This window comes from Pseudopodoces humilis, chromosome 20, assembly GCF_049639895.1.
Source record: "Pseudopodoces humilis isolate 2021_Gansu_Grassland_sample_001 chromosome 20, ASM4963989v1, whole genome shotgun sequence".
In the NCBI taxonomy this organism is placed as follows: domain Eukaryota; kingdom Metazoa; phylum Chordata; class Aves; order Passeriformes; family Paridae; genus Pseudopodoces; species Pseudopodoces humilis.
The window spans coordinates 74489-94919 of NC_142219.1; the positions used below are offsets into that span (position 1 = coordinate 74489).

The 20431-nt window shown below is 37.0% G+C and overlaps 1 protein-coding gene across 5 annotated transcripts in view; it reads right to left on the reverse strand.

The window, feature by feature from the left end:
• Nucleotides 1-840: 840 nt before the first annotated feature.
• SFSWAP (splicing factor SWAP) overlaps nt 841-20431 on the reverse strand; it is a 34354-nt gene continuing 14763 nt past the window's right edge. For 3 of the 5 annotated variants that reach the window (XM_014253878.2, XM_088064888.1, XM_088064891.1), the window contains exons 11-19: nt 20037-20214; nt 17970-18203; nt 16218-16408; nt 11529-11794; nt 7473-7628; nt 6444-6569; nt 3565-3735; nt 2914-2986; nt 841-1245 (exon numbers count right to left, since the gene is read on the reverse strand). In XM_014253878.2, the coding sequence (XP_014109353.1) occupies nt 1180-1245; nt 2914-2986; nt 3565-3735; nt 6444-6569; nt 7473-7628; nt 11529-11794; nt 16218-16408; nt 17970-18203; nt 20037-20214 (1461 nt within the window). In that variant the 3' untranslated portion in view covers nt 841-1179. The remainder of the gene's footprint in view (nt 1246-2913; nt 2987-3564; nt 3736-6443; nt 6570-7472; nt 7629-11528; nt 11795-16217; nt 16409-17969; nt 18204-20036; nt 20215-20431) is intronic. The other 2 variants (XM_005524209.2, XM_088064889.1) reach the window with 1 other exon arrangement.

The following is a 20431-nucleotide window of genomic DNA, read 5'->3' on the forward strand; positions in this document are numbered from 1 at the left end:
TAAATTGTATCAATACTGTTTCTCCTCCCCTTACTTTGAACAAGAAGATCAGGACCTTGAGTCACTAAACCCACAACCTCAGACTTTTTCAGGGATCAGTAAAGGCCACAATTCCATTTTTTATGGAATCAGATGACTGCCAATAGGAGCACTTTTGAATATAACCAACCATTACAAAATGCTCTTATTGTTAAAGCAGGCTTTGGTAAAAATCCACACATTTTTTGTACTAATTTTGAAAGCATTTAAATTAAAACATTACAATAGTCTCAAGGAGACTATTTTGAGTTTGTGGAACAAAGAATGCATAACAAACAAATGTGCAGTATTACTGAGGCCACAAACTTTCTGGAAAAAAAGTCAATAGGACTATGTCAGTAAAATACAAGTTCGTAAAGGCTTTTTTCAACTGTGTAAAAGATGTTAAGTCAGAAAGAGGCTGGATTTCTATACAGGATGCCTGAAAGAAAGTCCAAAAATATCCTCTTTTCTGTACCTAAGTTGAGAGAACAAGGTACAGTAAGAGTGTAAGGCTACTGACCATTAGTTATTGACTTCAAAGGGTCAACTCCTCACATGGAGGCTCCGGGATCTTTCTAACTCATGGAGAGAAAATCACATCCCTTGTTCAAAACCCGTCTACTGCTGACATTTAAGTAAACAAGCATTCTTCTGAGATCATCCTGTGCATGAAGGAAGATAAACAGAATTCCTCAGCCTAAGGTGGTCAGCAGGCAAGACAGTTGTCAAATTAAAAAGCAGAAAATGATAAACCAAAAAAATATTAATTTGTAACAAAACCCAACTGCAAACAATTAAGGACTCCACAAAAACTCTAGCTAATGAAAGATGTTTCCTTCTTTATTATTGTGTAATACTTTTCACAGAAACATAATATTTACAAATATACACATATAGACTGCTGATCATAAAATGTTATTGAAGAATTAGTCAAAAAATCAATTTACAAAACTCAAAAACTTTTCAAAGATATTCTGGCTGAAAAAATTGAATGAAATTTCAAGGAGATGCTTCTGTACAGAAAGATAGGTTTTAGCTTCTTGAGTTCTGGTAAATTAGGCGAGTTGTGAGCCAGGCTCAGCTGTACATTTGAGATGAGGCAGTTCTTTTCCAATTGTTCTTTTCACACAATTTCTTAATGGTCAGTTCCAACAGGTCTCAGGAGGCACTGGTTTGGATGTTTTTGGAAGCTGCAAGCATTGCTCTCACTTTGGCCATAAGATCCTGTAGAAAATAAAAGGAAAATGATCAGACATGTCTGAGCTTTGAATAGAGCTAAAACACGTGACTGCAAAAACCCACATGAAAGGATTTGTGTATACGCCAGTCACATGGGATACTTGGAGTCACGACCATCAAATGTTTAGTTCTTAGGCTAAATAAATCAAATAATTTGGAGAAAGTTCCTATGACAGCAACTGAAGTCTGGTTTTACCAAAATGCAACAAAGTACTCTGCATAAATATTTCAAGCAGTTTCTATACAACAAAGCACAGAAATCACACCAATTGAAATGGAAAAACTATGACTATATCTTCAAAGAAACCTTGTAATGAACATGGAGTTACTAACTGCTAGAGGTTTAAAATAGGAAAAAGAAGGGAGAAAAGGGAGAAAAGGGAGAAAAGGGAGAAAAGGGAGAAAAGGGAGAAAAGGGAGAAAAGGGAGAAAAGGGAGAAAAGGGAGAAAAGGGAGAAAAGGGAGAAAAGGGAGAAAAGGGAGAAAAGGGAGAAAAGGGAGAAAAGGGAGAAAAGGGAGAAAAGGGAGAAAAGGGAGAAAAGGGAGAAAAGGGAGAAAAGGGAGAAAAGGGAGAAAAGGGAGAAAAGGGAGAAAAGGGAGAAAAGGGAGAAAAGGGAGAAAAGGGAGAAAAGGGAGAAAAGGGAGAAAGGGAGAAAAGGGAGAAAGGAGAAAAGGGAGAAAAGGGAGAAAAGGGAGAAAAGGGAGAAAAGGGAGAAAAGGGAGAAAAGGGAGAAAAGGGAGAAAAGGGAGAGAAAAGGGAGAAAAGGGAGAAAAGGGAGAAAAGGGAGAAAAGGGAGAAAAGGGAGAAAAGGGAGAAAAGGGAGAAAAGGGAGAAAAGGGAGAAAAGGGAGAAAAGGGAGAAAAGGGAGAAAAGGGAGAAAAGGGAGAAAAGGGAGAAAAGGGAGAAAAGGGAGAAAAGGGAGAAAAGGGAGAAAAGGGAGAAAAGGGAGAAAAGGGAGAAAAGGGAGGAAAGGAAGAAAAGGGAGAAAAGGGAGAAAAGGGAGAAAAGGGAGAAAAGGGAGAAAAGGGAGAAAAGGGAGAAAAGGGAGAAAAGGGAGAAAAGGGAGAAAAGGGAGAAAAGGGAGAAAAGGGAGAAAAGGGAGAAAAGGGAGAAAAGGGAGAAAAGGGAGAAAAGGGAGAAAAGGGAGAACTAAATTGTTTAACAATATTTATTTCTTGAAAGAATATCTTATCCACTGAAAAACATCAGAATATAAAAAGCAGCTCTGATTTTCTACTGTAAATTTTTCAAAGCATAATTAAGACAATTTTTCCTTTAAAGTTGGCATATCCAATTGAAAAAAGTTAAATATTTCTTCCTTCCACGAAACTTGTTAAGAGCTCTGCATGGTAAGATGGGCTGTTGATAAAGGGAGTACTGCAGCATAATGCAGATTTTAACATCTTTACAGTGGATACAACTGCAGCCTAATGAATTTAGCTTGGTCTTCAGAGGCTTGATTAAATTTGAAAGGACAGCACCTAGAGAAGCAACAAAACTGTTGTTCCCATCAGCAAACAGATTAAGAAAGTCAGTAAACATGTCTCTACATCATATGCGAAGTTCAAAATTGCTCAAGGTGGTAAGAGAAGAAAAATGTATGCTGGACATCACTTAATTAGGCAACATACTCTGAATTTGCCTATTTGTACCTGAGTGATTTTACTTTGCACTGACGACACAATTGCTGAAGAGATTTGGCCATCTTTTTCCTGAGAAACTCCCCTAAAAAATAAAATTAGAAATTTATAGTAAAAGTTTTGAAATGCATTTCACTCACCGTCTTGGTTTGGGTTTCATTGTACATGTCTCTCACATGTTAGTGAACAGTTCTCTCAATCAACTAGAGGATGTAAGTCAGGGTCAGAAAAATCACCTGTACAACTGCTCAGACAAATCTGAACAGCAGCTTGAAAATTTTTAACAGGACTGTTCTATATTATAGAAATAATTTAATCATGAATCTTGACACACGTCACAATTCAAACTACTCTAATAAAATTCTGCCTCAAAGAGTTATCCCATTTCATGAAAGCTTCCAATTTCCAACTTAGAAATAGGTTGCAGAATTTTCTGCACCAGTTTTCCTGTAGGAGTAGGTCGAGATGTTTACTCCAGAAGGCAACAGAGATCCAACACCTTCATCAGACTGATGCAGATAGTGCTGTGCACCCAGTGACTTTTACTTTAGATAAGTACACACTGCACACACACAGAGCTCCTCACCCCATGACTCTGGTCACAGACACCCTGACAGTCAAGAGACAGCAGCACTGCAGTATGACAGTGACAGAGCACAGTACCTGGAGCGTTCCTGGCTGGATTCCCTGCTCTCCACAGGAGAGACACTAGTTGAATGTACAGAATTTTTGTGTGTGGATGGTTTGCCTGGTGACATGGATGGTGAGGGAGACCTAGCTCTGGATTTAGTACGTGATCTAGACCGCCTCTTCTTCTTCTTTTCATGGGGACTTCTGTAAGAAGAAAATATTTTATTGAAGAATATTTAAAGCAATATTACACTAGCTAATAGTGAAGCTACTTTTCACACTTCTGAAAGTTTATGTACCCTCTCCCATAGGATGTTCCTCTTGCATTCAGCAAGCATTAGTCTTACCCAATACAGCACGTTCATGGTTGTACAAAATACTTTCTCAGAAGTTCTTTTTAATATATTGCATTAGGTAACTACTGGCTCCTGAGGTTCTCACTTGCAATGCTGCTTCATGCATGCACAGCAATTACTGGCCACTGTGTGACTGTTTGCAGGACGACAACAAAAAGCCTTTCATTGGAGATTTGCAGAGTAACTTTGCTAAAGGGAAGTTCCTTCCCAAACAATATCAGACGCTTAGAATGCAATACGAAATGTAAGACTATATATCCCTTACAATTTTCCCAGCTCATAAAATAAATGAAACATGGAATTGTGGCTATGTAAAGTATCTACAAGGCAAATCCCCAGTTTGTTTCATTTTTAAAAGACAAAACCCCTTTCCTTGTGATCCAACCTGCAGTGCAACAAACCACAGGATCAAAATTTTAAATGAGCTGTTGTATTTCACTCATACTAATCTGGACATAGCAGTGTGCCTAAGTGCAAACTGTTTGCGACCTGGAAATTAGATCCACAAATGTTTGTCAGTATGAAAGCTGAAACAAAGGACTTATGGGTACCTGATGTGCTCATTACTGACAGAAGGGAACAGAGATGGTCACTTCATAGGCAATATTAAGCTCAAAGAGAATTCAATTACTAATATATTAAAGATGAAACTATCAAAATTTTTTACCCAGTTATAAATTTATGTCTGCATGATTTACATACTAGTATTGATTTTACTATAATTAGAATAACTAGAGTGATGCCTTAATTAGAGGTAGGCAATACCTCACTGTAGGCATCTCTCTCTAGTATGCACTCCTAGAAATCTCTTCAGAAGATTGTTGTTGATGCATCTAAAACTTATAGCCACCTTTTAAATATCACATTATTCATTCCTTTACTTCGATTTTTGGTGGGAATTTTCTACTTTAAAAGGTGCTATGCTGTAGCACATTGAATTTCCATATAAATAGAGTACAACTCTGATGCTTAGAATTTACCCCACATTTTTTTATACAGAATATAACATTCAAGACTTAAAATTGCAAAACCTCCTTACACTTTTCTTGTATAAATGATGATTAAGTGGCAGACAAAAAACCCCACAGCCTCTAACATTTTCATGACTTCATGAAACCATCAGCTACAAAGTCAGTTATTCCTTGACTAGCTATGTACTTTAATTGCTTAGTTTCTTAGAACGTCATCATGTAACCAAGCTGTGAACAGATTTCATATTTAAATCTTGAAAATCTTGGCAAAAGTTTGTCATGCACGTGAAGTATTTTACTGTAAGCTTTTTCAGCGCTTTTCATCTCACATTATGATGAACAAACAAAACAGCTGAATGATGCAGAAACTGTTCCATAACTGAACATGGAAACTTGTCCATCACATTTTTACTTGAAAATTTAACATGTCAGGGCTGAAACAGTTTTTGATTTAATTTCTGCAATCAGAGCTGCAAAATATCCTTATCTATGTTTAACTACAATACTCCTTCAGTCTACATCTCCTGTACTCACTGCTATATTTTATTGTACCACTTTCTGGTTTCCTGTTTAAGGCCTACCAGAAGTTTAAAATTTTGACCTATATAAGCAATATTATTCACAGAGGATTGTAGTTTGTTTCACAATTGCCACTATAATTTACAACTGTGAGTGGTACAATTCTAAAAGTACTTTAAAATGCTGAATGGTCTAGCAGCAGACACATCAGCACAGCATTAGAAACAGCACAGGCATGTGAAAAACTTCTTTTGTGCGTTTATAGGAAAACAAACACACTAAGCCTCCATATCTTTTCTGCTTAACCAAATTTGCAAGAATTCCACAGGAATCTCTATTACCTTTATCTGATGAATGTTCAAAACTGAATCAGTTGAAGTATACTGAAGAAGTTCTCAGTTACATCTACCACATATCTATTAATTACAGGTTATCAAGAGAAGTTGTCATAAGAAACAATAGATTTTTTTAATGAGGCTGAAAGTGATCTCTTTCTTTCTTATTCTACAAGAAATACAGAGAAAAGTTGAAGACTAAATGCCATTTTGATTCTAATAGTTTAAGAGAGACTATATGCAGGGTGCTCTCAAAATGACACCTCGATTCATACCAGTCTGCCAGTAAAATAACTGCAAAATAAGTGCTTGCTAAATCAGAGTTGCCCTTATTTAAGCAGATATGACGTGATGCCAAGAAAGTTGACATCACAGTTGTGCTACGACCAGTGCAGAGCTCATACAGATCGCACAAGCACAGCATGAGAAAATGACCCAACAAGAGGGAAACATGAAACTCCCAGTGAAATCTGAACTCTCATGGCCAGCAAGACAGCAGTGTACTAACATCCACCAATTTGACCGGACTGCTGTTCAAACTTATGGAAGACCAGGGAAGAACAACAGGTGTGCCCATTACTATTTTTATTTTTCCGAAAAAGTATTTTTCTATCAGAATAAATCTCCAGAACACACAAAAGTTAAGTAGTTCTAGCTAAGAATCCTACTACATCAGGCATTAAGCCTGTTAGGATGCCAGGACCCCGTTGTCCAGGACCAGGAGCCCTTACTTGGAGTGAGGCCGTTTCCTGCTGTTCCCAGGACTATTGCTGATGCGATATGCTGTGGGAACGCTTCTCTCATCTCTCCGCCGTTCTGGTGTGTGAGCCCTTCTCCGGGGTGACCTTGATCGTGACCTGAGCACAGAAAAAACATTCAAGTTTGCTTTGTGTTACTTACTTCAAAACTTCTACTTCAGTGAAATTGTGCTTCACACCAAATACAAATACACCATCTCTCAAACACATATTTTATACCAGCATGGTGCATTTAGGCTCCAAGACTTGTCAAGTATGTAAAAATTTCTTGCCTATCCAAGACATTTCAAATTAAGTTATTCATTGTTTTTCAGTCCCAATTGGGGCTAAAAAAATGGAACAATTTTTTGGTCTTGTCTGCTATGACAATTTCTGTATTATTTGATGGAAAAATTTTCTTTCAGTCCAGCCACCTTTTGTGGCAACATATTTTACTAAAACTGGTAAGCAGAAATCCAATTTGCGCAAAGCCTGGGATTGGCAGGCCTGACCTTGTCACCCCAGATTAGTGGTGTGTTTTCAGAACTGCTGCCTCACAGAGATTAATACAGATTCTTGATACAGTACCTATCTAGTATGGACAAGTCCAGGAAATGTCCTGGATGCTGCAAAATAATCTTAGCATAGCAAATATTTTCACCAGTGTAAGTGACCAACAACCCACTATCAGCGTCTTTTGGCATTAGCACTTCGACTTGTAACATTTTTCCTAGAAAAGCAAGAAGGAGATCAAGAAGGGAAAATAGAAAGCATGCCCAGTTAAGATCAGAGATCTTCAGGTTCACACAATATAAGTAACATATACACACCTACAAAGTCCTGAGCCATTTCTGTTACACCTACAAAAAAAAAGCCCAACTGAAAATAAATTACCACAATGGCAGATAACTGCTGCAAATTAACTGCTTTGACACTTAAAAATCTGATCTTTACCAAGCCATTCAGAAGGATTAAAATAAGGAAAAAAACAACAGATTATGAAACTTGGGTTCAGTCAGACACCTTGACATTTTACCAGGATTTCCCTCACAAGAGCTCCAGCAGTCAAATCTTTTCATTGCCCAAGTTGCCTGATAATTTTTCCACTCTGTTGCTGCTGCCACTGATGAGCTGCTCAGACTCGACTCCATACTCTGTGTCGCTGTGGATGCTCTGAGTCTGTGATATGGAGGCACACATTTCACATTCAGACTAAAATGTCCTAGTTTTGGTATTTAACTAGAATCCTGAAAAGGCTTAGTCCCTTAACCAAAAGCTGAACCTTAGTGAAACACGCCTGTATGGAACAGCCTAAAAAAAGTCCAAACAATCAGAAAGAAAAAGACATTAGCTTCATTTTTATGAACTGACATTTGTGGTTTTACAGCATTCTTCCAATCACCAAAAATTAAGAACTTTGGCCATTTGCTTCAAACAATTAAAAAACCAGCTAATCCGTTTTAATGCAATATATAAATTATAACTTTCATTAGACTGTAATTCCAGAAAGCACTTTACTCCTTTATCATTTATGCTTAGAAGGGTCAGAAGTTCAAAGGGTTATGAAGCTCGGCATGTCTCATTACAAAATTTGAATTAAAATTACGTGACTAGACACTGCCTCAGCAGTAAGAAAATCACTTCAGGAGGAGAAAATACCCCACCCCCAAACAATCTTTTTTAACAAAGAAAAGCTACTTCCAAGCCTACTAAATTCCTAATACTGAGGAAAAAAGTCTCACACAAACTCCCACACAGGTGTACCCTATCCAAACTTACTGCAAAGCAACCTGTTAATAAAATATACTACTAATTGCTGCTAATAATTCATTAATATGGTTACATTATGTCCCTCAGTACTACTCTATTACTAAACAGTATAAAGTAAAGCAGCAATACTGAAAAGAAGCTTAGACTTTCCATCTCTAGTTCAAAATGAACATCCGAATTTCACCCAATCAAATCACTAAATCATCTGGGATATAACAAGTGCTTCTACTTCCCTTTGTCTCCTCTCACATTCACAAACCAGTAGATTTATCTGTGGGTAGGAAATAGAGATTGAGGTGAACATCACTGTTCTTTACAGTTATACACATGAGCTGGAAGACCCCACTGCCCACCCCAGCTCTGACACCTGGCACCACTGCCAGAAACAGCTCAGACCTAATTCTTTAACGGTGCTTTGAAGTCCATGAGAAACAAAAACAGTGACTCAGCATTTACACATTTACTAAGATACCAAAAACTTTGTTTTCCAAGAGGGATTTAATAAATGTGCCCCATCTTTGATATCAAGTACTTACTTGTAATAACTAATCATCCCTCTGGGACTGACAAGTCTCTTCTGCAGTACCTTAAAGAACTTTGGGACACTGTTTACTGTGTACATGGCTTGTTTAATCTGCCATGTAGGTCTAGAATTAAAACTGTATGATACCAGCAGCTTTATAGGACTAATTTTGTTCCAGAAACTAACATGCATTTATACAGAGAATTGCTGTTAGCACACTACATGCCGCAATTAAGCCAATATTATCTTCATAGAGGTTCTTCATATAGCTATGATTTTTTCAACTTGTTTTTGTAAAATAAGTATGTTTGTTAACCAGAGAAATGAATATGCAAAACATGCTCTGAATCAACTTCATGTTATTGGAACAGAATTTTTCAACTTTATTACTGCTGGAAATGCATAAGAAAATTTAAAAAATATGCATTTTGGGAAAAAAAGAGTAAGATTGCAAATGCTTCATTTATGGTTTGTTAAGTATCCTGAACATTCCTTGAATAAAGAGCAAAGAATGTCAGTGCAAATTTCAATGTTTACCTACACTTCCTGTATTTTATTCCCCATTAACTTGTCACAGTAAGTTATATGGTAAAGTGATTCTTAATCTACATTTTGAATGGATTAAAACAAGGCAACAATACACCATTACACTGGGGCATTGAAACAGTGCGCAGATACTCAAAACACGGCTTTTCCAAAGTCATTTAGCATCGCTGTCCACCCAATAATGACTGTCTCTAAGTGCCAGCCACTTAATACAAGATGAACACATTAATATCCAGAAACAGTTTACACTTTATTCCAGGAGGGTATGGCTCTTTACCTATTCGTTCAGCTGGAAGCTGTAATATCCACTGCTTTGGGAAGCTAGGGAAAAAAACTATTCTAGGTGAAGCTGAAGAATACTTTTCTAGGGAAAACTGATGAGCAAAGAGATGTGAAACACGCCAAGCTTTGAATGAAGCAACACAATGCACTGAAATGATTTTATCTGAAACAACACTAAAATAAAAATAAATAATAATAAAAAAAAGACAAAACCCAGTAATATTTTCTAGCTAGGCAACAACATTTACCTTTTTTGGCAATTACTAAGACAAAGTACTATTTCTCCCTAAATATTTGAGACTCAAAACACATCGGTATCTGACAGGATTATCAATCAGCCTCTTGCTCTTGATTATTCTACAATTTTTGTGTTCCAGGAGCAAGAGCTCTAACTTTGCAAAGACAGTATGTTAAGGCATAGCAAACAACTTCAATAAAGCACACCTTCAATCATCACCATTTCTTGTACAAGGCTTTTCCTCTTCAGCTCTAACTTCTGTGAAGTTAAAACATGCAAAATGTTTTCAGTGCAAAATCTGGTGCTGTTTTGCTGCATAATTTTAAAATTCAGCCAGCCAGCATCAAGTTTATTGGACTTCTGAGGTTTTAGAATTCAACAGCTCATCAAGGAAATATCTAACCAGATTTAATCAAGTGTTGTGGTGATTCATGATTTTCATACTGTTAGGTGTTTGTCACTTGATTTGTGCCAGGAGGCAAACTCAAGAGAGCAAACACAGATTAGCTCCTGTAGACTACCTATTCTTGATGACTTTTGGTCATAACACAGCATGTCACAACAACTTATTGTAAAAGGTCATCAAATAAGCAGCATGTCAGACTGATCATTTCAGTCCAAGCTGCGCTCATTTAACTCCTAGCATCTCTGAATATCAGATATTTCTGCAGCCAAGTATTGTTCTTAAACTCAAAAATCAAGTATAAACCTGTAAGTTGTAATATGTTAACCCTCCTGTTAGTGTAGTTAAGACACTTCATTAAACAAAAAAGCACAAGAAAACTAAGAGAAGTTTTGGCACACTGTCATCAGGGGCTAGAAGCTTTTTTCAGGCATGAGCCATAGGCAGACACAAAAAGGAAGTAGTGTATGGTTTCACATGCATCACATACAGCTGTGGCAGTATTTATATGCACAATTTACTTGAACTACAAGCTATTTAAGCAGCTACACTGCTCTGTAGCCTGATCCATAGAATGTACCCTCAAAGCCCTTCCTACTGACCACATTAACTCCACTGGGGTAGAGCATTCAGCTATGACAAATTCTACAGACAGTAAACTTTGAAGGCGTCTAGACCCAAATATCTTCGATAGAATTAACAGTATCAGTAAAACACAATATACATCATCTTACAGATGGATAATTAGCATAGTGTGTTTAATCTCATTAACGATTAAGTACAGAGTTAACAGCACTAGGCCACATTCTTCTGTGGTCTCTCTCTCTTTCAACTCTGTTTTCACTCTTCTTGGATTCCTGTCACATCTCTCCTGCAATTCATCCATCCATCATATTCTTTCACTTGTCACTCAAATGCTTTTTTTCTTCTGAGCTTTGCCACTCAACCACCTAGTCCTCTATTTCTTATCTGAATATTGTTTAATTTGCTTCAGTAACAGCCACAGATTTATCAGCAAGTTCTCCTTCTGCTGTCATCACATTTCTACATAGTATCACCGGGTATTTCAAAGAACATCAGGAAAAAGCATTTACTGGTAAAAGTTTTGCACTGTGTAATTAGAAATTAATGACTCATTATTTCACTAAAATGATTTTCAAAAGACCTGCCACATTTGATCTGTATGTGCCACATACTGCCTTCAAGGTGACTGCAACCTTTGCAATAAAAACACCTATGTAACAGAAGAAGTGCGAAGATGTTTTACATGTTAATCCACACAGAATAATAAAGCATATGTTTGGTTTCCAAACCCACCTTGAATGCCTGACAGTCCTATAGGCAGTAGGAAGTGAGTGTTTTGCTTTTGAATGTGACCTAGACCTAGACTTAGATGATGAATGATATTTGAATGGTGATCGAGATCTTGACCGAGATCTTTTCTTGTGTTTTTTCCTTTTCTTTTCCTTTTCTTCATCCCTAGGAGGGTCTCTGCTTCTGCTCGAAGGCCTTTCAGCTTGTTTAACTTCTAAGGTGGGTAAAGTTCTGACTGCAGTCACAGGACATGGAATACCACTGACACTCTGAAATCAAAGATAAACAAAGAACAGTGCTCAGTTTCCACAGTTAGTCAGTGCTGCATTGGGATTGTGTAAAGTGTGCAGAAGTAAGGCTGACCTTTTCAAACACATGCATCCAGCAAAATTTAATGGAGACCTGTGCAGTTCCCAAAAGATACACATGCAATGTTGGTATATGCATGCTAAGACTGTCAGCTTAACCAGGACATAGTTCTGAAGTTTCCATCTCTAGTTTTCAGAAGAAATGTGTTCTAAAAGAATGAGTACTATCAGGTATCTTTTAGTCTATTTACACATCTTACTTAAAATGGGATAAACCTGGAAATACAATCAGGAACTACTGACATTCAAACTAAGTTTTGGTGTCACTTTCCTCCATGAACTCTGCTGTCTGGATGACAAATTCAAGAAAAACAGCAAAATGAACCAGTGCTGATAGAAATTATGAACTTGGCAAGGTACATGTTTTAAATGTAAAGGATAGGGATGATTACAAAATTTATTAATCTCAAAGACAGAACAGGTCCATGCACAGTTATTGTTCAGTGAGTAATTCCAGCTGAAGAAGATTAAGCAAAATCATACAACATTTTCAAATTATCAGCTTGAACCCCAGAGAATTCTGCTCAATGCCTTGTTTAGAACAATTCAAGTCAGGCATTATAGATATGCTCCTCAGTTCAAAGCCTGTCATTCCCCCAGCTGCCATTTCAAGGCAACTGGAGAAATCAGTTTCCCTGTCATAATTTCTGCTCCACCTCATCTGACACTTTCACTGTTCGATACAAGGATACTTACCATGACTGGAATAAAAATTAACACATTAAAACCTGAAATAACCAAATTAGGAACAGGTAGTATTTTCCTTTTTTTTCACCCTTCTCCTACCATGAATACATAAAGACAGTAACTCATCATGTTTGAATAATCAGAAAGGCAGCTCTGCTTCAATTTAGAGACATGACACCTTTTCATGCTTTAACTGATAACTGCTATCACCATATTTATAATATCAGCAACAAAGCAGTACTGAAGTACCTTGCTTCAAAGATTATAAACATTTTACAGCATGATCATTTGAATGACTGATTTACCATGGGCCTATTCATGATTTCACAAACTCCATGTGTAGCTGCAGACACCTCACAGACACCTGATCTCCAGTTTCCTAAGAGGCCACCAGAGTTGACTTTAGTTCCTTTGACAACATTATTCATCTCTTTCTACCTGAGCTTTTGCTTTGAACACTACTGAATATGGAGTAGTCCAGTCTGCCTTGAAGTAAACACCTCTAATAGCTTGAAACAAAAAAGCTGTAGGCAAAGTAGTGTTAAGAGGAAAACGAGAGAGGAGAAAAACCCAATGGTTTTCACTGCTCAGATTCATTTGGCCACATAAAACACAAGCTCTCCTATCACTGCCAAGGAGGAAGTTCATAAATGAATGACACATTTACTTTTAGCTCACATGCAGAGATTCTCTCAGCCACCTGAATAAAGAACCACACAATGCTAAGCCCAATTATGTTTCTGATCAGTTACTGTTTGTCCATGCCCTGAATAAGGGCACAGACTTCACTAGCCACAGCATCGCTGGAAGCGCATTGTTTTGGAAGTTTTGGAAACTGAGACAAGATCCATGCTTTCAAAGTACTGGGCTGAGGAGATACTATGCATAACTGTACTGTTATAATGCATGCAAGAATTCCAAGGAGCCATTTGTGAAACACTGTGCTGCTTCACCGCTCAAGCTTTTTCTGCTTTTTGTTTCTCTTGCTTGATTGCACTTTGAAGAAAAACAGGAAGCCATATAAAAGAAATAATTCAACTATGGAATTATAGCTATGGAAAACACAGATACAACTATTTTTAAGATTCAGCTGGAGCCAAAAAAGCATGTAAGTGCTCTGTTCTGTGGTATTGACTGTCCTTTACCTGCAGTTAGCAGAATCGATTTCATTCAAAGAGGTAATGTACACTCAGTACCAATGAACCTTTCAAGAAATACAAGGTATCAGGAAAATCTGACAGAGGTCACAAAAGCTTTGTGCATTTCATGTATTTCTGCACACTGTGATAAACAGGTTTTCAGCAGAAACGTACGCTGTATGTGCACATAAATAGCATTACTGGTTTTTATACACTCATTAGGCTGGGGCAATGTAATGGAGATTATGCATCTCCCATAGGTATTCTCGACTGCTCTTCATGCTTTATTATACAACTCAGTCATTACTCCATTTTTGAGACAAATTTTAACCCACAAAAATCATGCCACTACATTAACTCTGACCAGTGTATATCGCGCCTTTGTTTCCTGGACCCCTCATTGGATGCTCCTACCCCCAAAACATGAAATACATAGTGACATTTCTGGTGGACACAAAAATTTAATTTTTTTCTTTGTTCTCTGATTAATTAGTTTTCTGATTTCATTACCCCAATTAGTAGCATTGACCAAACTACAAAACTCATTTTACATATCCTTTCTCTCTCAACTTTTTAACATACTTTTTTTATTAAAGCCACTCTAGTTATCTCCTGTTATGCTTGCAATCAGTGTCTTTAAATGCATCTTTAGTCTGAAATATGACTGAAAGTGTGAAACATGACTAAAAAAGCTTTAAAAACCAAACCAGTGCTACATATTTATTTACAAGCTGATTTAAACATCATAATGCAGCATACTGGGTTCTCAGGGTATGTAGAACAGAGGTTAACAAATCTGCAGTATAATTTCACTCATCTTTCTCCAATACAATTTCTTGACTCAAATGGGCTGTTACAAATAGGCAAAGTAGGCAAGAAGAGTAAAAGGCAGATTATTTGGAATGAATGGAAATGGTTGCTTTTTCAAATATGGCAAATGGAGCAATAGCTTGAAAAACATTCCTGTTTCAAAATAAGCTTTTATCAGCAGAAGTCTATATGCACATATCTATATAAGTGTGTCACTAAGCAAACCACCCTTAGCAGAAATATTACTTCCAAAGACATTATGGCATTTTTCATTGTTCATTAAAACAGTGCAAGCACTCCCAATGCAATAACCAATTTTATTTTTAAAAAGCAAGATCACATCAGAAAACATTTAAATATATATTTGAAATTCTAAATAAACCCTTTAACAATGAAACACCTCCAAACCATTTCTATTGGTAAGAAACAGTGAAACTGGTTACTTTAAAATTCTCAAATACACTGGAATTCTTTGCGTAAGAAAAAATAGATGCCTTCTCTGAAACTGTACTTTTGTGGAAGAAAAAAAAAAGTTTCTAGAAAATCAGTTTACTGAGAAGTGGGATAGGGTGTGGTTTTTTTTGTTGAGAAGTTCACTAGCCAAGTTTGGCTTAGAACTTTAGTAAATTCATATGCGAGCAACAACATTCATCTGCTCTTCTGAAAAAGAGTCAGCTGCCACCGGTTATTTCAGGCATTCTCTTAAAGAAAAATATCAAAGGACCCTTAGCTTAGAAATATCTGTGTCCTTGACAAATTCCCTTGAGAAAAAGAGCAGAACTCCAAATGTGGGGAGTTTTGCAGTGTTATTGTCTCTTTGCAGTCACTCTTCAAATTACAGCTGAAAAGAGAAGTACTTAACATTTGGGTCAGGGGAAATTTATTAGCAGTAGCAACAAAAAACCCAAACAGGATCTCTTTTGGGATTTAATCAAACTTAATTCACATATCTGCTACTCTCTGCTGATATGGATCACCTAAACTGCAGGTATGTCTCTTTCAACTGTTCTCTTGGAAGTGTTTTGAGGGGTAATCCATGATCTGGGAAAAAACGAGAGCTGGGCAATGAACTACTTGCTAGGTACTGGAATTCTTTCTGAGGGAAAGGAAACAATTGAAAGCTATGTGATTCTTTCTTGCAGCCAGTCTGTCACAATCAATAACTTAAAATTTTCCATCAGTATCCAGAGATTACACTTTGCTTGAGTAGTGCAACCAAAAATGATTTTACTGGCTTTTCTGAAAGCCATGTAATTCCAAACCCAGGAAACCAAGATTCTACATTCCAACAACATTTATATTTGTAATGTACTGCAAAGCCATCAATGTACACATCAAATAAGAAAGTATCACAACTTAAGTAAGCCATCCCAATATTCATGCAAGGTGAGCATTCCAACACTTGGATCGCTAGAACAGAGTTAAAACACGGAAGCTCCTTTTCCTTTCTCTACCTGTCTAACTGACCTAGGAATTGTGCAGCCTACTTCTCTACCAGTTCTTTAATGACAGATGATAGACATATGTAATATAATGAAAAATATTAACAGTGTTTAAAATTCAATTTTCTCCCTGTTTAGAGAAGCTTCTACGTCTTCGGTCAAGTTTATAACACACTGACAGATTCACACTCTAGAGGTAAGTTTTCTAACAGCTTTATGGGAAAGAGAAATTTATTTCTTGCTTACCTCACTACTGAAGGAATTCTCTTCAATTTTCTCAGTTTCTGCCTCTGCCAGAGGGTTTTTCAGGGTCTGCAAGAACAAGGCAGCTTTCCTTTTGCGTTCTGCTTGTAGCTGCTTCTCCTTTGATTCTTTGGAGGCCTGCGCAAGCTTCTCCCTTGCTGCAGCTGCTAATCTATCCTCTAGTTTCTGCTTTGCTAAGAAAGACAATTAAGCATTAGGTTTAGGGTGAGTCATGCTTGGGAACTCAGGCTTCCTTAAAACAAACACCCCTCCCCATCACAATCAAGCAAACAGCCACTCCAGTCATTCTCAAGCCTTTCCAATATAGCCATTCAATGAAATGGTAAGGACATCAACTTGAAATTAAGGAATTCCAAGCATCATAATTCAGAGATACATCATTTGCTTAATGTAAAGCAAATGTAAAGCAGTACAGGTGAAGTAAAAACTTCTAAATTAAAATTATAAGAAACTCCAATCCTGATTATTCATGATACTTGTCCTTTTCTATTTATAAGAGCTACCTAAAGAAAGCAGCTCTGTAAATTCAACAGCTTTTTTCTTTTAAGTCTTAAAGTGATGCAAACTCTCCAGTTTGCTCTTTCCACTGATCTGATCTTCACAGTTTCCAGCCCTATTTAAATATATGTTTATAGAAAGAGCAGCTCCAACAATTTTCAGAAACTGTTTCGTCATCACAACCAGCAGAATTTTGCTGTGTGAGATTATGCATGTGATTACATGAAGAGAATAGGCCAATTGATTTAACTATGCATCTAACAGCTACTTGGTGTAATGTTTTTCATCTCACACTTTCATTTTTGCGTTCTGTATATGTACAAAACAACTGGATTTTTTGGTTCAATTCCACAGGTTTTTCAACACACAACTTTTTCTAAGTATTTTTTACACTTCATTTTTATTATCATACAAAAGACTTCATATTTGCTTTAGATACATAACACCATAGCATACTTTGTGCTACTGCAATTTACAAAGCAAGTGCTACTTAGAAGCAAAAAACCACCATTTTGAAAATGAAAAACTAAATTCCTGTGGCATACTCATAGCTGTGAGAAATACTGAGTTTTTAAGCTGGTAAATACTGACAGAACACCCACATTAACAGGCACACTGCCGTGAAACAGCCTTGGGGAGGAATGGGTGAGAACGGATTCTTTTAAAACATCATTTCTTTCAAATTCACAAAGCATGCCCTTCTGCCCTTCTGCACATTAACACAGGAACAGGAAAAACCCATACAAAGATGTAATAGCATTGCATTTTAAGAGCAACTAAACATCAACAAGGCAATACGAGTCTTTATCTGAGTCCTATATAATGAAAAATAGCTTGAAGCAATTCACTGTTCGCTGAAGAAAATTACAAACTGGTATGTCTTTGCTGGGCTTTGCTAATGCAATCTGGAAACTACAAATTCAGTGTTTTACTAGAAGGTTACAATGGAAAACCAAAATAAAATTCTGAAAGATCAGGCATTAGAACAAATAGATTAGGACTCAACTACCTGACTTCGTACTAAGTTTGAGTTTGTCTGAGCAACCAATGAAGATTTCAGTCTTAAAAATAAAGAGGAAACTGTGGGAAAAGAATTCTCGTTCTTGTTAACAATACAAAGAAATTTTCAGCACATACACAGAATATTCAGCACCCCTAAAATGTCACCCGTGGTAGTTCTGTGGTTTGCATGAAGGACTCAATCCTTCATTTTGTTTTCAGTGCCACATGGAATACCTTGTTTAGCTTCCAACTCCTCCTGTGTAAGCTGAGGCTTTTTCTCTTCAGGAGCAGGACAAGGAGTGGTAATTGCTGGAGTATGGTTTGACGAGCTGTTAGCACTCTCTTGGCCTTCCTTTCCTTCCTCTTCCTCCTCATCACTGTCATCATCTAATTTAACACGGTTTTTCTCCAAAGGAAGAAGGTCATTTTCTTTTGCCTTGATTGCAAAGCTTATTGGAGCAAAGGATGCTGTGAATGAATGGGTAAGATTTCACACATCATTAGACTACAGCAGAAGGCAGGTTCAATTTCCTGACTACCCATTACTCCTGCAGACCACAAAAAAAAAAAAGGAACTTGCACCCTCCTATTACGCTAATTATTTTGCTGAAAAGGACAACATAATCCTTTTTTTTTCTCCTTCTGTGTTTTTAAACAAACGTTGGAAACTTCATTTGATGTGTAAAGATCTCAAAAAAAATACAGCATTAACCTCCAACCCATTTATCCAAAATGATACTTCTAAGAAAAAAGAATGGAAGAATGGAATTTCCCACTACCTAGTACCATATGGTCTGCTGCAATACTTACCTTCCTCAGGAAGCCTTTCACAATCTCATATATCCTACAAGATTCCAATTAGGGAAATTTAAATACAGTAATTAAATTACATACCAGGTTTATAAAAGATAAGCTTTGATTCTGGTAATCCTGGGGTAAGGAAATATGCTCAGAAACTAAGAACTCCATAATTCCAAGGGAAGAGGTAAGAGTGATTTTCCCACTTTTTCATGGGATAGAACAAATCCTAAAATAGGATTTTATTTCCTCAGAGGCAGAAGAAAAATCTAGTATGGATGTTATGTCTGTCTTGGAGGCAAGTACTGTATTTAGGTTATAATAAAGTGGGATTTGTATCCTATTAAAGGAAATGAAAATAAGTTTATAGGAATCAGATTGCCATGAAGTGACTCATTGGTTATATTCCATTACGTAAATTTGAGCAGATTACTACTATTAAAGTACAGGCTCCAGTCTGCCACTTACTAATAGCAAAACAACAGAAACAATGTATATTTCTTACATATTATAATTATATAATAATATATATTGCATCTCTTAATGGGGCATCTTTGAAGGCAAGGAAGATTTTTCCTTCCCCGGGGAAGCTACTCAGGCTGCACAGAGAAGAAACCGCAGAGTCTGGACAGAGAGTCACAGCAAAGAGCCCGGTGTTTGCTGGTTGTGGAAGAAACGGGATCGCAGTGGGAAGCAGGAAGAGAGAATTCAAAGGAACCACAGGACGAAGATAAACTTATCAGTAATTAAGTAAGCCACTAAATTGGCAGGAAGGAAGTTTCCATCCATGGAATCCCAGTTAAAGAGTGTTTTTTCTGTTTTGTTTATTTTTTTCAGTGGCTTTCAGTTCTACTTAAAAGATGCACAGTTTTAGTTTTTAACATATCTTACAATTTTTAAAATATCTTTTCCTGGGAGGCCAGTAAATCAGCTCCCAAATACAAACAATCATTTCTCCAACTCAGGACACTAATTGTGTTAACTGGTTTTGAGTAGCTTCCAGAGATATCTTCCCATTCTGTCCCTCTACTCCTATGACTGCAAGAGTAAAAACATTTCATTTAGACATGAGAGGGGTTTCTTCCAGCATGACTAATGTCCAATATGGCCAGAATGAGCAACAAGCCTAGAGTGTTTCCTCCACATGTATCCTTTCAAATAAGGCCACTGCTCTTCTTCAAAACAAATGATTTCTCTCTTGCACAAAGCCTGTAACTGTCAAGTTGAAAATGACAAAAATAAGATTTTACTGGTATCACTGATGAAAGCCTTCAACTTTGCACAAAACTGAAGGAAAAAAATTTACTGTGTCAGACCATAAATACCTGATAGTCTGTCAAGAAAGAGAGCAATCAAATTACTTACTACAGACGCTTTTTGATGGCTTCAGTGAAAATATATTTTTCACATTATGAAATTCTTCTCCCTACTTTCCATGCCTTCTTTTTTCTTTATGTATATGTTATCAAATATTTTTATGCCAAATAAATCATGTTACCATACCTTTCACCAGTTTACCATCACTGACAGCTTTAGCAGGAGGAACATCCTTTTTAATCCCTGGAACTCCCTTAGAGCTCGGCTCAGATGCATCTTCAGGTGCATGTTCATCTGCAAATTGAGTCTCACTCGGTGCATCACTGGCAGTGTCTGCTGGAACATCTTCAGAGGAAGATACTCCCTTTTCAAAAGAAATTAGCAGAATTACTAAAAGGACACTTATTAATGTCTGTGGAGCTGCAATTTTGTCAGCCATTTGAAAAATTGTATTATCAGCTAATCACAAAACAGCTAATTTTATATTGCTCAGCACTCGTAACCATAATTCTACCTCCTATAAACCTATAGCCTGTAAAACCTACAGATCTACAGTAAGAACATATTGTTATTTTACAGCA